The sequence below is a fragment of the Ambystoma mexicanum genome, chromosome 7p, assembly GCF_040938575.1.
Source record: "Ambystoma mexicanum isolate Mex_15411 chromosome 7p, UKY_AmexF1_1, whole genome shotgun sequence".
In the NCBI taxonomy this organism is placed as follows: domain Eukaryota; kingdom Metazoa; phylum Chordata; class Amphibia; order Caudata; family Ambystomatidae; genus Ambystoma; species Ambystoma mexicanum.
The window spans coordinates 449402956-449419825 of record NC_090939.1 but is presented as its reverse complement, the minus strand read 5'-3'; the positions used below and the strand labels follow the sequence as shown (position 1 = coordinate 449419825).

At 49.8% G+C, this 16870-nt stretch overlaps 1 protein-coding gene across 1 annotated transcript in view; it reads right to left on the bottom strand.

Moving 5' to 3' along the window:
* The window catches only part of TBX19 (T-box transcription factor 19), a 383843-nt gene that overhangs the window by 264333 nt on the left and 102640 nt on the right, over positions 1 to 16870 (bottom strand). The window contains exon 2 of the mRNA XM_069637357.1: positions 11748 to 12012. Within this exon, the coding sequence (XP_069493458.1) occupies positions 11748 to 12012 (265 nt within the window). The remainder of the gene's footprint in view (positions 1 to 11747; positions 12013 to 16870) is intronic.

Here is a 16870-nt window from a genome sequence, read left to right as displayed (position 1 = left end):
CCCTGGGATAGACCCAGTTGGTTCACTGTAGAAGAGGCCATCTTTCCAGTATAACCTATGCTTTTCTGGTTCTTGCCCGTCCAAGAGCCAAGCTACTCTTGAAGGTCTTCGCCAACAGGCAGCTTCCCAGCCTGTTGGCGAAGACCTCCAAGAGTAGGGAACTCTCTCTGACCTCTGCTGAAGTCTGCCCTACAGGGGCCACCTTCTGCCAGTAAAGACTGCAGCTCAGGATGGTCTTTAGGATCCAGGTCTCCAACAGGGGTAAGGTCTTTTTCCAGCTCTGAATCCTGAGCAGCTGATTCAACCTTTCCTGGTTGTTCCTCACACTCAGCCTCAGCTGGTGGAGCAGTCACAGGTGTGAATTTGGACAGTCCTCTCTGGGATTTCCTTGTTGGTAGCACAGGAGTGCTTTCTGGCCTTTTCCTTGAGAGCTTGGGTTTCCCCTTTGTCTCATTCCTCTTTGAAATAGCAGTGAGCAATTCTTGTGCACTGGAAGTTATAGATTCCTCTGTAACATCCACTAGAGAGTCAGGTAAGGTACTCTCTCTGGCCTTCATTGTCTGCTCCTGTTTCCTTTTGCAGGGAGGCCCGTGGGTGCTTTATACAACTCCAACAGTTTCTAGGTCATTCCCCAATAGGGCTCCCCCAGGCACCTCACTTTGTACACGAACAGGTATCTTGACAGTCATGTTGTTGCACTGGATGAGAGCTGGTAGTCTAGGAAGCATTTGGACAGGGCCTTCAGCAAGTTTAGTGAGGCTTTTGGGTGCCTTAGTAACATCCTCAGCCTTGAAAAAAGATTCATCCACTACTGTAATGCTGGAACCAGTGTCTCTAATGGCAGGGGTTTCCTGACCATTTACAAGTACACTGTCCTTGTAATATTCTTTTGTGTTATCTGGAATTGGATTATAGATATTTATATTCTGCTGTTCCAACAGACGCAGGGACACTAAAGAAACAATGGCAGAGACTCCACTGGGGTCTTAAGCCAGTACTTGAAAGTTACCACTTGTCATATGTACTTCTTCCTCTGGGGAGAAGGATAAGGAGACAGTGTGGACCCCTGAAGGTTTACCCTTGCATCTGGGATCCCCTTTCACATGGTCAGTAGACCCGCAAGCATAACATTTTCCAAATGTTTTGACAAATGGGGGTTTCTGCTGACCTCCCTCTGGTTTGGCACCAGAGGTGTCACTAGCCTGATTTGGTTTCCCATGTGGCTTGCCCTTTTTATGTTTAGGGCCCTCTTTTGGATTGGAGGTATTAGAATTATCTTTGCCATCTTTCTTTTGCTGCTTCCCATCATCTTTCTTCTGGGTTGCCCCCGAATTCTTGTGAGTAGCCCTATTGGCAACCCACAATTCAGCAGCCTTTGCTAACTTCTTTGGATCAATTTCCAACACTACAGTACTCACCCATTGAAAGTATCTGAAATGCCATTTTGCTCCTATTTCAGGTTGGTTCAGTACTGAAGTGTGTTTGTGTATGATATTAAGTTGCTTGCTTCTAGTGAATGTTTTCTAAATGATTGTGTAAAAAATGTATAAGTGTTTTACCAAGAAACCTTGAGTATAAGTGTCCACTTGAACCACTGTGATTGAAAGACCTCTGTGTAACCTCTTGTACTGCTCACATTCACTCTTGAGATAAGCCTGGCTGCTCAGCTCGCTACCAAAAACTGTGTGGTACAGACGTATACCAAAGGTTGGTTTGGCTTACACTTGTAGTCCTAATTGTGTGTGGTGGTCCCAGAGGGTACTGCATGCAACTCTGCCTAACAGTATGCACTTTGATCTCCTAAGTATGATGCTTCCAGATGTGTAGTTAATTGCATGTAGAGACTGGTCTTCACTCATGCAGGAAAAGCTGACTCAAGGGGCTACTTTTTATCATTGATCCAAGTGTCATGTCGCCCCATGTTTGGACCATTAGTCCTAAAACACATAAAAAGCATACACGTTCTGATATAAATTTCCCAGTGAATCCTTGCATGCATGCCCGTCATGTGTGCCCGTCAGACAAGTACCCACGACAGACATGCTCCCTTGGGTGGTTGGTCAGCAAGGCTTACTAAATATTGGACTCTTGATTATTTTAGTGCCAAAATGTTTCAAAGTTTGGCATAGTGTGGGAAGTGCTCGTCTTTGACATGGGAACCGCCTGTACTTCACAGGTTTGAATCCTGCAGCAGGGTCATCTCAGCATTTCATCTTTTCTAATGTCAATATATTGAATAGCATTAAAAATGGGTCATAATAACTGCTTTTGTTTCAGCACTTAGTAAGTGGGGAAATCTGGCATGAAGTGCTATATAAGAAAACACATAAGGTTTATTTCTCTTCTGTCTCCCTTCCCAGGTGACATACCAATGGGCTATGCAGACATGTATGTGTGTTCACCTCTGTTTCTTAAATGCAGGTGTGTAATAAAGGCAGGCGTTTTTCAGAGGAGCCCCTTTCTCTATGAGTGCATAACTAACTACCCCTATGGCTATCTTTAAGTATATTATTCAGAACTCATTCCTTCTTCTATATAAGAGAGTCACGCCAGGTCTGCAATGGTAGCCATCTGGGTGCAAAGCTCACGCACGGGTCAAGTGCTTGCTCCTAAAATGGGGCACACTTTCAATTTGCCAGTATGAAACCCTGCAGCGCCGATTTAGCCCCCATCCTTCCGAGGATTATGAATTGGGTACCATTAAATTCGTAAAAACAAAAGTAATTATTATAGTGCTTAAAAGCGTGCGGATATCGGATATTATCATGGCATTACTGTACAGATTGTCAATATACATAAGACAAGAATGGCATATGTTATGGAAATCAGCATTTATACTGCGCCCATCAGCACTGTAGTGATCATACAGCACTAAAAAGTCTCCGGAAAGTGCCGTATTGCGTCGCGGTTCTGGGGGGCCAGGTCGTGTTCTGTAGAAGAGAGGAAGGGGCAGAGGTGACGCAGGAGTATGATATAAATGGACAGACAAAAGGCAAGAGGCCATGGGGTTGAGGGAAGTGCAAATGAAACAAGGCGCTTTGAAACAGGATGTTCTTATTGCATAAGCGCTTAAAAAGCAAACAATAAATAAATAAATATGATTATGATAGCATGGCTCTTGTGTAGCATTTGGTGCTGGATTACATGGAAATGCTTATCAGGCAAAGCGGGAATAACATGTTGATGGCAGGAGAGACCCAAGTCCTTGGTATTCTAGCAATCCCAGCTAGACATGGAGCTCCATACTGGTATCCTGAAAGTACCCAAACATTCACATGTGTATTCTGCCCTCTCACCCGGGAGCAGAGAGGCCATCAACGCAAACACTGCCTTGAAAGACGAGTCTGAGCTGGTTGGTTGCAATGGTCATTTTATCCCCAGCACAACAGCACAGAAATGCTCTTGTACAATTTTGGACCAGATACCCCAAGAATCCAGCATCTCAAAATAGTGCTGAGGAAATGTTTTTTTTTTAAATAAATATGTATTTAATGTGAATTGGTTTACAGAAGGTAGACCGTACACAAGTTTTAATCAAAATAAATGTTTTGTTAGAAAAGAAAAAGCATGTAAACATGATTTATAAAATGTTTTCTTTTTATACATTTGTTTACATATTTTCTTTCATAGCAAAACATGTATTTTGATTAAAACTTGTGTAAGGTTTTACCTTGGGTAAATCAATTCACATTAAATAAATATTAAAAAACATTTAAAAAAATGTTTTTTTAGATGGCCAGTTCTATGAAATGTATAAAGGGGACCTGGTGCATTTCATAGGGGGCTGTCCGCCAGTACACATGGTGTGGTGGCCAGCCCACTTGAACATATATGTTAGTGCTGGGCACAGCCAGTATTGATACATTCGCAGAGCGTTAAATGGGTTCCGGGGGCACGTATAATGGTTTACTGGCCCTGATTCGTGGAATTATTTGCGTGTAAAACGGGGATTTGCCATTCTGCTCGCAAATCCCTGTTTGACGAATGGGGATTTGCGGGCAGAATGGCACGCGAATGCCCATTTTACACGCAAATCATGCCATAACTTTAAATTTGATTCTGCCAGCCTAGCGCAACCTTCTCTCAAATACGCGCCTCAATCACAGACTGATTTTTGCGTGTTTCGACACTAGTATTGGTTGCAGGAAAAACCCAGTGTGACGAAAGGGTTTGCCAAAGATTGCAGACTTTGGTGAGGCAATGAAGCTGTAATTCTTTCACACAAGCGTCCAATTTGTTGTTATGCCTGGTGCTAAGAGAATTCTAACATGCATATAAAATCAGACTGTTTTGCCTGTCCAATTAGCAGACATGATAAATAAAAACTAGGCTTTGAGGTGTGAGCTTCAATATTGCTCGTTTCATTCTCTAGAAAAAAGGACTTTGGTAAATAACTGGAGCTCTGTGTGGGATTTCACCGCGAAACATTCCATTCCATTCCCAAACCACGCACACCGTTGCATATTAGAAAAGGAACTGCTAACAACAACTAAGGGTGTTATAAAAACAAAATGCCCAGGCTTTCTTGGGGTGCTGCCCATTCGGGGTGTTCGGAACAAATCGACCCATACGCTTCATGAAAACTCTCAAGGGTCCCCATGGCCACCAGCCGAGGTAAAGCCCAATTAGCTGAATGGGGCTCCGCTCTAGAGCTGCAGGTTTGGCTCTCCTTTTGTTCTGCAGCGGGGCAGGGGTGCTCAAGAAGATCTTATGGGCACTGCCAATGGGGGAATCAGTGCTGCTTTCTACAGCAGAGGCGGCAGGAGATTAGTCCTTCATTGATTTACAATGAAATGGTTTCATTTGCACCTTGCGCCATGGTTTAGTACTGGTACTCTCTTTCAAGCTTTGGGAAGTGCAGGTACCCGTATTGTCAGAAATATGAAGTGCAGGTACTCAGAGCTGGTTAGAAACGTGCATTCATAAGGTGCTTATCCGTTGTGGGGGGTGGCAGCGCACTGCACCATTGCAGATCTCAAAGTGCCTGATTTTAAAATGGGGGAAAAAAGCCTTTCTCTCCCCTTTTGAGACACAGAAGTAAAAATGGGACAACCATGGTTTTAAGTGAGCCGGGGCCAGCCAGGGCACGGCCCTGGCAGTCTCCAGAAAGGTCTCCCGAGCAGAGGCTCTGCTGGGGGACACCCCTGACGAGCCCCAGCCAGTCGACACCTCAGGCAGCCAGTGTAGAGGCTGCACGGTTACACGAGCTGCCTGCAGGTGTCAGCACTTTGGATTAGGACTTTTCTTTTTTCTAAACCGAAGTGCTGACACCTGCAAGCGGAAGGTGTAACCGTGCAGTGCTGGCTGCTTGATGTCTATGTACTCGAAACAGGAGGAGGGCTGGACTACCCAGCTCTCCTTTTGTTTCCGAGTAACTAGCCAAGGGCTTCATGCTGGGTGATGACTAGCTATTCGGAAACAAAAGAGGAGTGTGGGCCCTCCAGCCCTCCTCCTGTTTAGAGAGACACCAGCAGCAGGCAGACCTTTCATTCAAGGAGTTTGTGGTTAAAGCGGGCTCTTTGAAAGAAAGGGCTGCCTGCTGCGTGCGAGCTGGAGCACACTGGTGTCATACCTTTTGCTCCGCCCAGCCCCTTCTTTTGTTTAAAAGGAGAGACTGGGCCCGCAAGCCCTCCGCCTGTTTACAGTAGAGAGACACCAGCAGCAGGCAGACCTTTCTTTGAAGGTCTTTGAAGGAGCCTGTGGTTAAAGCAGGCTCCTTGAATGAATGGGCTGCCGGCTGCGTGCGAGCTGGAGCACACTGGTGTCACACCTTTTGGTCCGCCCAGCCCCTTCTTTTGTTTAAAAGGAGAGACTGGGCCCGCAAGCCCTCCGCCTGTTTACAGTAGAGAGACACCAGCAGCAGGCAGACCTTTCTTTGAAGGTCTTTGAAGGAGCCCGTGGTTAAAGCAGGCTCCTTGAATGAATGGGCTGCCGGCTGCGTGCGAGCTGGAGCACACTGGTGTCACACCTTTTGGTCCGCCCAGCCCCTTCTTTTGTTTAAAAGGAGAGACTGGGCCCGCAAGCCCTTCGCCTGTTTACAGTAGAGAGACACCAGCAGCAGGCAGACCTTTCTTTGAAGGAGCCCGTGGTTAAAGCAGGCTCCTTGAATGAAAGGGCTGCCTGCTGCGGGTGAGCTGGAGCACACTGGTGTCACACCTTTTGGTGCGCCCAGCCCCGTCTTCTGTTTAAAAGGAGGGGCTGTGCGCATTAAAGGTAATAATGCCAGTGTGCCCAGCTCCACTTTGTTTACCAGCCCCCGCTCTTTATCTAGGGGGGCTCCCGTTAGTGGGGCATGTCCTTAGGCCACCCCCCCCAAGCGAGAGCCCCCCCCCTTTGATTTCCAATCCCACTTAAAGCCCTGGGAACAGGAGTGGTTCATATGGCTGTGTCAGCAATGAGACTGATATTGATTGTGCATCAACCTGCACCTCTTCCAAACAGGCAAAGGGCATATTTTCTATTTCCTAGCCTTTCAAATTGCAAGGAAGTGCCTCCTGTTACCCCCTCATGTGTGCAATTGTGCACCCCAGAGGGAAAAATAGCATGGGTGACGGAGGCGGCAAGGCCATGGAGCCGGACACAACAGGGTAATTTTTTTAAGACATTCGGCTGCATTTATTTACAAAATGCAACATTGAATACATGCATGACAAATACAGGCTATGCCATATGGGACTTCTAAAGGGGAGAGTGGTGGTGGCCAAAAACGAGGCAAGTAGCAGCGCCGCCCTTCCCTGCGCATGCTGCCTCAGGCCAAGAATCAAAGAGGAAGAGCTCCATCCTACCCCCCCTTTTAGACATCCGGGTCCTTCTTCCTGCCACAGACCCCTGGCCCGCCCCCAGTGCAAGCAGCGGCGCCCTAGGAGGGTGTTATCACACCACTTGCAACCAGAATGTCCCCCCAACCTCCCTCCCGGGCCTCCACAAACACATCCCCTAGGACGCTGCCAGCAATTTATTTAGCATGTTCACATTCAGACGACCCCTTCTGAATATGGCACATATATGTTTTGGCAAAAGTAAAAGGATGCATATCCCTTCACCTGCATCAAAAAAAGTTTTGTGAATTGAGCCCTGTGTCATCTAGCCAACAGCAACTTGTACATGTGCAAACGATTGAAATGGGGAAGAGGGTTTCAGCACTGGGAAAGTGTGGCTACCTCTCTTGAACTTATTGATGAGTGGCCCGACTAATTCTGCAGGGCACACTCTCGATGCTCTGATCTCCTCAGACCTTCCCCTCTCTGTCCCCCTCTCCACTCCTCTCTCCTGGAGTGATCTCTTTCTCCTATCCTCCCACCTCACCCTCCCCACCCCTCAGGCCAAGCCACCTCCATCACTGCCACCCACCTTCTCGGTCATCTGACCCATGAAGCGCGTGTCAGTTGAGGCTTTCGCTTCCACCTTCTCACCCCCTCCTCCCCCTTTGGCTGATTCTCACCCTGACACAGCCCTCTCCACGCTCCACTCTTCTATATCTGATACTCTTGATATCCTTGCCCCTGTCATGAGAATCCGCCAGAAGCCCAAAGCCAAGTGTAACTCCTGGTATGACTCAGACATCGTCACCCTAAAACGCAAGTGCAGGGTGACCGAGAGGAAATGGCGTGCTTCATGTTCATCCTCTGACAAACTGGCCTGTCGCCTGCTACAAAGGCAATACCGGCTCTCCGTCCTCACCAAGAAGAGAGCTCATATCCAAGCCCGCATCTCTGCAGCATCAAACAACTCGGCTGAACTCTTTAAAATCTGCAAGGAACTGGCCAATCCCGCTGCAGTCTCTACCTCTCCTGTCCCCTCCCAGGCCCTCTGCATGGCTCTGGCTTCTCACTTCATTTTTAAAACTCAGGACATCCTGTCCTCACTCTCCTCCTATCGCCTCCCTCCCCCTATCCCCTGCTCCTCCTCTGGCCCTTCTGCAGCCAACCCCCTCCTTCTCTGCCTTTCCCCTTTTCTCCGCAGACGATGTTTCTAGACAAGTCCGATCTATGAAAGTCTCATAAAAACAGATTCACCCCTGTTCATCCAAAACCATCAAGGACCACATCGACTCCCTGGCTCCTGCCCTGGCTGGTTTCTGCAATCACACCTTCACCACAGGAGTCTTCCCATCCCCTCTGAAGCACTCCCTTGTGCACCCTCTTCTTAAGAAGCCCTCTGCCGACCCCTCTTGCCCAGCTAACTATCGCCCAATCTCCATCACTCCCTCCCTGGGCAAGCTCCTGGAGAAACTGGCCATCTCCCAGCTTAATCTCCACACTGAATCTGTTGGTTGTCTCCATGACCATCAGTCTGGCTTCAGAGCCGCCAGAAGCACGGAAACTGCTCTCCTGAACATCCGTGAAGACCTGCTCTCCAACCTCGACTCCAACACCCCCTGCGTCCTCATCTTGCTTGATCTCTCTTCTGCCTTTGACACTGTCAACCATGTCATCCTGCTCAACTGCCTCCGTAATAACCTGGGTATCACTGGTCAGGCTCTGGCATGGCTGACTTCCTTCCTCTCCGATCGACCCTTCCAGGTCCAACTTGGGTCCTTCCTCTCTGATATCTTTTTCTGTACCTGCGGTGTCCCCCAGGATTCTAACCTCTCTCCCTGGCTGTTCAACCAATGCCTGGCACTCCTTGCCCACCGCATCGCCGCTCTCTGCCCCAATTTTCAGTGCTATGCGGATGATACCCAGCTCATTTTCAGGCTACCCTCGGCCTCCTCCTCTCCTCATCTGTGACTGTCTGTCTTCTATCCAGGTGTGGTGTGCAGCCAATGATCTCTGCCTTAATGCCAGCAAGACTGAGATTCTACTCATCGGCACACCCACTCCCTCCTTCCCTGCAGCTCTCTGGCCGGCCTCTCTTGGCCCTCTTCCTGCTCCTACCTGCAAGGCAAAAAACCTTGGGGTCATCTTCGACTCCACACTCTCCTTCTGTCCTCATATCTCTGACGTCTCTAAGAAGTCTCACTACCATCTGCACCTCCTCAGAGGTATTCCTCCGTTCCTCACCTTCCTCCAGAAGCTCACTGTCTCCAGATCCCTGGTTCTCTCTATGCTGGACTATTGTAACACCCTCTATCTAAATCTGCCTGCCTCTACTCTCCGCCCTCTGCAACTTGTCCAGAACAGGACTGTGAGACTTGTCCTTGGCCTCAAGCCCAGGGATCGTATCTCTCCAGGACTGAAATCGCTGCACTGGCTCCCAGTGGCTGTGAGGATTAAATTCAAAACCCTCTGCATTGTCCGCAAGGCCTTCTGGGGGCTGGGGCCAAAATACCTTCAACTCTCTCTTTCTAAATATCTTCCTTCCCGAGCTCTGTGCTCATCCGCCTCCAACTCCCTCAGGGTCAGTCGCTTCTCCAAGCAACGAGTTGGTGGTAGATCTCTCTCTTCGGCAGGGGCCTCTCTCTGGAACAGCCTTCCTGCCTCCCTGAAACTTGAGGAGAACCATCTCCGGTTACGGAAGCACCTCAAAACCTTCCTCTTTGCTTCTGCTTTCTCTCTTCCTCTCCCCTGCTGATTCCTGGCTGAAACTGCACTGGTTACATGGCCACCCTCTCTTCTCACAGGCCAGTTGCTCACCTGCACTGCCTCCCCAGCAACCCTGCACTTGGAGACTGTTTCTGTATCCCTACAGTCCCCCTACCTGCACCTATGCATGCACTTACCTTGCACTTGCCACTAGCTGGCCGTTTATTTATTCTTATCCTTCTATCCCATGTACTGCACTTTCCCCTCTCCCTGCAGCCTCGCACTTTTCCCTTTTCCCCTTCCCATGCACTTGCGCAATCTGAATGACACCTGGCCTAGTAGGATCATTATCTGTCTTCCCCTGTTCCCCCTCCCTTGCCTCATCGTGCCTTTAAACACTTGTGTATAGGCACGTTATAAATGCCATATCATATCATATGGCATTTATAACACGCCTATACACAAGTGTTTCAAGGCGCCAATTTCCGCAATTTTTCCTTCAGAAAAGTACGTATTAGCAGCCTGTTGTAAGAATCCAATGGGGCAGTGCTCCATGCCCCAAGCGAAGAGTTACAGGATGGATGTGGGATTCTTACGATAATGGCGCTGCACACATAATTCATTTGTGCCATTAGGTCTTTAATGTTACAGAAGGTGCCGACACGTGTTTCTACCACTCAGGGGCCTTTATCAAGGCAAGTAGGTATATCTCGTACAAGACTACCGACCAGCGGGGAGGCGGCTAATCGAGGCACCAGCTCTCCATAGAATCACTAACCAGTGCACAGCACCATGCCAAGCATTACGGCCCCATTTTACCATTGAACATGTGATATACCTACCTGCCTTGATAAAGACCCCTGAGTGGTTGAAACACGTATCAGCACCTTCTGTAACATTAAATACTTAATGGCACAAGTGGAACCAACAGGCTCCCGTCTTTATTGAATTGGGATCTTACTAACCAACCACAAATTATATTCAACAACATATATGAATTATGTGTGCAGCGCCATTATCGTGAGAATCCCACATCCGTCCTGTACATGTGCAAGTTCCCTGCCTGTGCTCAAAATGTGTTTTTTCTTGTTTCACATATATTTTAATGCTCACCCTGTCCTATGAGCATTTTGCATGTGATGCCCTGGAAAATGTGTTTGAACTGAGCAATAGTCACCCCTTCCCCAGGGTGCACTGAGTGAGAGACAGCAGCCTGGGACCCCAATGAATAGGCCCAAGCACAGAAAGGCCACTAAGAAGGTTCCCCAATCCATTAACCCAGTAACAAACCCGGGAACGGGGTTGAGAACCAGGTTGCTGAGAGCAACGATTGTGTCTAAAATAATGGGCCGTGTGAACCCATTTTTTTAAGGCACAATAAAACTCATCAAACATGAAGTGGCAGGACGGGTAAGATGGCCACCAGAATGCGATCTTGGGCCAGGAGATTCAGCTCAGGGTTTAAGCAGCCTGATTGGCTGCTTTACCAGCCCAGGGTGCTAATTGATAGTTGCCAATTGTGCGTGGTGCATTTGGTAATTTAAATAAAATTGATGTTTGTGTAGCAGTATCTCTGCATTTGAATTGATCTCCTTGTGGTACTGCAAAAAGTGAAAGTAATTTATCAGAACGTGAACGCGGGGTGCATAAAAGTCGGAGTCCACTGACATGGCAATGCCACCTAGTTTGGCATCAGCTAGTTTGGCCAAAACCTCAGCTGTCCTCCAGGTCTTCCTCTGAGATGCGTACAAAAAGTCCTCTTACATCATGGCATTTTTTCAGATCTCAAAGAGAAGGCTTTTCCAAAGACCATGTCAATTCAAACCCATATAGGTAATTATTATAATTTGGAGCTAAACACGGTAATTATTTAATTTAGGACCAGGTTTTGCTCAGGCATTATACTTCTGCCAACATTCCACTTAAAACAACTAACACAGAGACGAATGAATACCTAATATCCACAACAATTTTTCCTCTCAAGTCCCATGTAAAACACAACATAAGATGAATGCTGAAAAGGCCGCGGTGATTAAGTTAAACATTGTACTCTCTTTCCTAACATCAGGAAGTCCATTAAAATGTAAAAGTGCCAATTAAGAGCTGTTTATTCCTGTTTACATTTGGTCCTCTGTGGATAATTGTCTCCTGTGGTTGAAGAGGCCTTTAAGAATCACTCTAATTACATAAATGCGCACTTGATATTTCTCTCAGTTCACAGCGTGTGTAAGAGGGCGCGCGGGGTGGGGTCGGGGGCGAGGGGACGTCATGGAACAAACCTACCTGTCCCCCTCCATTGAGTTTGTTGGTTAGTTTAACTTTGCTGAAAGAAATGGGGGCTTTCATCCAGTGGGCGCCAAAGTTGGGGGAGTCCGGGTGGATGTAGACGCAGCTGTGGGCCTGCGCTTCCGGCTTCCCGGCCGGGACCCACTCGCCGTTCACGTACTTCCAGCGGTGGCTGTCTGCAGGGGCGAAGTCCAGGAGGAGAGAGTACATGGCGTTCGGGTCCAACCCCGACACGCTGATTTTCAAAACCGGGAACATTCTCCTGTAGGGGAGGCGAGACAATTGTTGCGACAGACGTGAGTGGGTGATAGCAAGCAAAGCAAGTGAACACTTTCACAAGCAACATAGCCAAAGGGGCTCGCAACGTAGCCAGAGGGGCTCCATTCATGTTACCCAGCCATAGAAAGATACACAGCGCCTCATACTGAGAAAGTATGCTTCTATGGAATGGATCAGTGACAGAGCACGGAGCTCCTACTCTCACCCCTACTCTCGCGTATATTGCCAAAGGTGGCAGACGTAATTCATTAGTAGCAAACAAAGGCAACCCTCCCGACTTTTCCACAAGCACACGCACATATACACACACACACACACACACACACACACACACATAATTATTCAGGGTCGGAAATGCCATACAATTGTCTCAGGCACCAATGAAAAAGTGGCCCACGTTTGTAAATAGCTATTCATTTCTTTTGTGACACTGTTTGAATAGTACCCAAGGGGGAGTGTTTTTGATAAAATGTGATGCAAACTGTGCATTTTAAAGAATATTTATTCAGCAACACTGGTCAAAATTATTAGCTGCATAGTGAAGTACTTAATCAAACTGGCCCACATTGGACAAGAAAATGGCCCACTTTGACCAAAAAAATGGGCCCACTCCAGCATTTTGGGTTTTTGGTTCGGCCCTGGGCCTATTGCCCGATCGGCCAGTCTGAGCCTGTAAGTATTTAAGGCTATTTGACGGGATATAATTGTTAAATGCAGGTGTAAACAGGCAAAGCCCCGAAAAAAGTGTTCTAAAGTGTTATAGAGCACCACACCTTTATTTTGCCCGCCGCCTTCATTCTGATGCACACACGCATCGTACATCAGTTTGTGGCGCTTTCAGATGTGCTACGTCGACCTAAAAATTGCAAGGCAGCTAGGAACCAAGCTGGGAACCTACAACTTGGGGGTGAGTACTGTTGTGTACGTGGTACACGAAGTGCGCATGCGCGGCCCGCCAGGCCGGCGCCTGCGCGCTAGGTTAATAAAGGCGGTGCCCGGGCAGTTTGTGCCGGAGCACCGGAACACACAGACGTCTCTGGCGTGCGTTCTTGCGCGCCTGCCCGCGCGCGCTGGTACTCAGACCCTCGGGAGCCCGCACGCCATCACGGGGCTTCCCCAGATCACAACACTGGCGACGAGGAAGTACGGATCACTTCCCTGCTCCGACAGCCTCAGAGAGAGGAAATCGCTTCCGTATCACGGACCCGCGGAGTGCCGGCGGCCATTTTGTTTTCGCTCGCACACTCAGCTGCAGTGGTTGCGGCCCGGGAGGGTGCTCGTGCGCCACCTGCCAGCTGTGTTTTGGAGTAGACAACCTAATTTTTGGAACTTCCACAGTCCTGCAGGCGCAGGGCTGTGGCATTAAAGAAGAAAGAAGTGGGTTTCTACACCCCAGCTCCACTACAAGCCCGAGACAAGACGCCCATCACTTCAGGAATAGACAACTGTGAGTACGTAACGCAGAAATGGGCGAAGAGACTGATGATGAAGGTGCCGTAGCCCCAATCCTGCGCAGATCTCACAGCTCCCTGGCCCCCATGCCTGAATTCGATACTACTGGCCCCCCTTCCAAACTGGGCCCGAAGTGGCTGCTGTGGGTCAAGAGGCTAGATATGTTCTTCAGGGCATCTGGGGTGAACGATGATGACACCAAGATCGCGACGATGATCTACTCGGCAGGCGCGGAAGTCCACAAAATCTACGATTCCCTCGTCATCCCCGTGGTCACGTATGACGCAGTCAAACAGGCACTCAAAGACCATTTTCTCCCCATGGCAAATGTGGATTTTGAAAGATTTGTCATGGGCGCCGAAAGGCAACTAGACGACGAACCCCTAGACAAATTCTGTGCCCGTCTGAGGCACCTGGCGACCACTTGCAGATGGGTCGATGAGGAAGAAATGGTCCGCAACCAGCTATTGCAGGGGTGCAGCTCTGGCAAACTTAGACGGCAAGTACTGAGAGAACCTGGTCTGACCCTCCAGCAAATTTTGGACCTGGGAAGAGCACATGATCTGGCAGAAGCCAGAGGTGCGAAGATGGACGCTGCCACGCGACCGAAGTACGATGAAGACGCATTTGCTGTGGGACGTTCAGCAACGGGAAGGTCGAAATGGGCACCGGGAAGGCCTGATGCCCTGCCCACACTAGGCAACGCCTCATCCTGCTCCTACTGTGGATATGACCTTCCCCACGGAGGAGAATGCCCAGCTAAGTCGAGGACATGCGGCCTGTGTGGCACACCAGGGCACTATGCAAGGATGTGCCGGGCTGCCGCCCCTGTAGCGGCAGGAAGAGGACCGGAGAGAGTGGAGGCGCTCGCAGAGTGAGAGGCATCTCATCGATCAATCAGGGTCTGCAGGACCTGGACATCGCATAAGAGGAGGAGGAGGAGGAAGAGATCTTCTTCATTTCCAGCATTGTGAAAGGTCCTGGCACGAGACGCCAACCCACATGCACTGTTAACATCAATGGCGTCCCCACCCCCATTCTCATAGATACTGGGGTTTCGGTCTGTGTGATGTTCAACATTATGAAGCCCTGCCAGGCCCACCGGAGCTGTCAGCGTCCATGGCGCGAATATATGCCTTCGGAGGGGAAACACCTCTACCCATCCAAGGGATGTTTGTAGCACCGGTTTCTCATGGACAGAACACTATCAAAGCGAGGTTCTTTGTTACCAGCGTCAGCCCACATTCCCTGTTGAGCTGTGCGGCATTAGAAGCACTCGACATCGTCCACTTCTCGTTCAGAGTATACCATGCCGATCTGAAAAGCATGCTACACAGATTTGAAACTCTCTTCAAGGGCATTGGAAAGCTGAAAGCAGAGCCCATACGCTTACATATCGACAAGTCCGTGAGGCAGACAGCCCTCAAACATCGCCGGATTCCTTTCCACTTGAGAGCCCAAGTGGAGGAGGAATTGCAGCAGCTGGTCGACCGGGACATCATTGAAAGAGTGGAAGGCCCCACCCCTTGGGTTTCGCCCATCGTAGTGGCCCCAAAGCCGAAGCAACCGGGGCAGTACGCATTTGCGTGGACATGAGACTCCCAAATGCCGCCATCAAAAGGGAGCGTCACCTCACACCCACTCTAGACGACATCGTCGGAGAACTCCAAGGGGCCAAAGTCTTCTCTAAACTGGACCTCAGGTCTGGGTATCACCAGCTAGAGTTACACCCCGAGTCGAGGTACATTACGACATTCACTACTCACGAGGGGCTGTACCAGTACAAGAGACTAAATTTCGGAATATCGTCCGCAGCGGAGGTTTTCCAAAACGCCATCAGAGGAGCCCTGTCCGGACTGAAAGGAGTCATAAACATGTCCGACGACATCTTAGTCTTTGCCAGGTCGGAAATTGAACATCTGAAATGGCTAGAGAACACTTTTGAGAGGCTACAGGCGGTGGGTTTAACCCTGCACCAAGAAAAGTGCGAATTCCTAAAAGACCGACTAGAATTCTTTGGTTTCACCTTCCATGCTGGGGGCATATCCCCGGACCCTGGGAAAGTGAAGGACATTGGAGATGCACCTCCACCCACATCACCGGCAGAAGTTCGGAGCTTCTTAGGGATGGTCAACTACTGCGGCCGTTTTATCAAGGACTTAGCCTCTCTGTCGGAACCTCTGAGGGCACTCACCAGGAACGACGTAGCCTGGCAGTGGACTGATAATGAACAACGATCCTTCAAGGCCATCAAAGAAGCCCTGTCAGAGCACGAAACAATGGCCTATTTCAATCCCAGCCGGGAATCGGAGATTGTGGTCGATGCCAGCCCGGTGGGACTGGGGGCAGTCCTCATGCAGGCAGACGAACGAGGGGCCATGAGGCCCATAGCATATGCCAGCAAAGCCCTCACCGACACAGAGAGGAGATATTCCCAGATAGAAAGGGAAGCCCTCGCCATCCTGTGGGGGTGCAAACACTTCAGAATCTACATCCTCGGCAAACCTGTTGTCGTGATAACGGACCATAAACCCCTGATTCCTATTCTGTCAGGAACGTCTTCCATGCCGCCACCCCGCATCGAGAGATGGATGCTATCCCTCATGGAATACGGCGTCAAGCTAGTATACTGCCAAGGCACACACAACCCAGCCGACTATCTCTCCCGTCATCCAGGCACGAGGGATACCCAGAGTCCCGCGGAGATGATGGACACTGGGGACGCCGTACACCTCGTCATTGAATCGGCCCTGCCCGTGGCCTTATCGAGACAGGACATTGCGGACGACTCGAACTCCGACGAGGCGTTTCTGAGGGTGAAAAGGGCGGTGGCCACAGTAGAGTGGCGGGACGTCCTTTTGAACAACGCCAGGAGGAACCCGGAGGTGCAAAGGGACCTTCAACTGCTGTGGAAAGCTCGACACGAGCTCTCGGTGTCCACGGACGGTCTGCTGCTGCGAGGGCACCAGGTCGTTGGTCATGAGAGTCCTCCAGTTGGCCCACACGGGGCACCAAGGCATGGCCAAGATGAAAGCACGCCTCAGGCTGAAGGTCTGGTTCCCCGATCTGGAGCACAGGGTGGCCGAGTTCGTGAGGACCTGCATTCCCTGCCAAGCCACGAGTCCTGTGGAAAGGGGCCCACCCATCCGGGCCATGGAGCGGGGTGACGTACCATGGGGAACGGTGCACGCAGACTTCGGCTCGACCGGAAGGGGCCTATATTTCCTGGTGGTCACGGACCAGTGGTCGAGGTATCCGGAGGTGGAGCTTGTGGAATCCACCGCCAGTGATCACACCATCCTGGCAATGGACAAAATTTTCGCCACCCGTGGGTTCCCCTTCGAGATCTGCTCAGACGACGGAGCACCGTTCCAAGGGCAGGGGTTTGC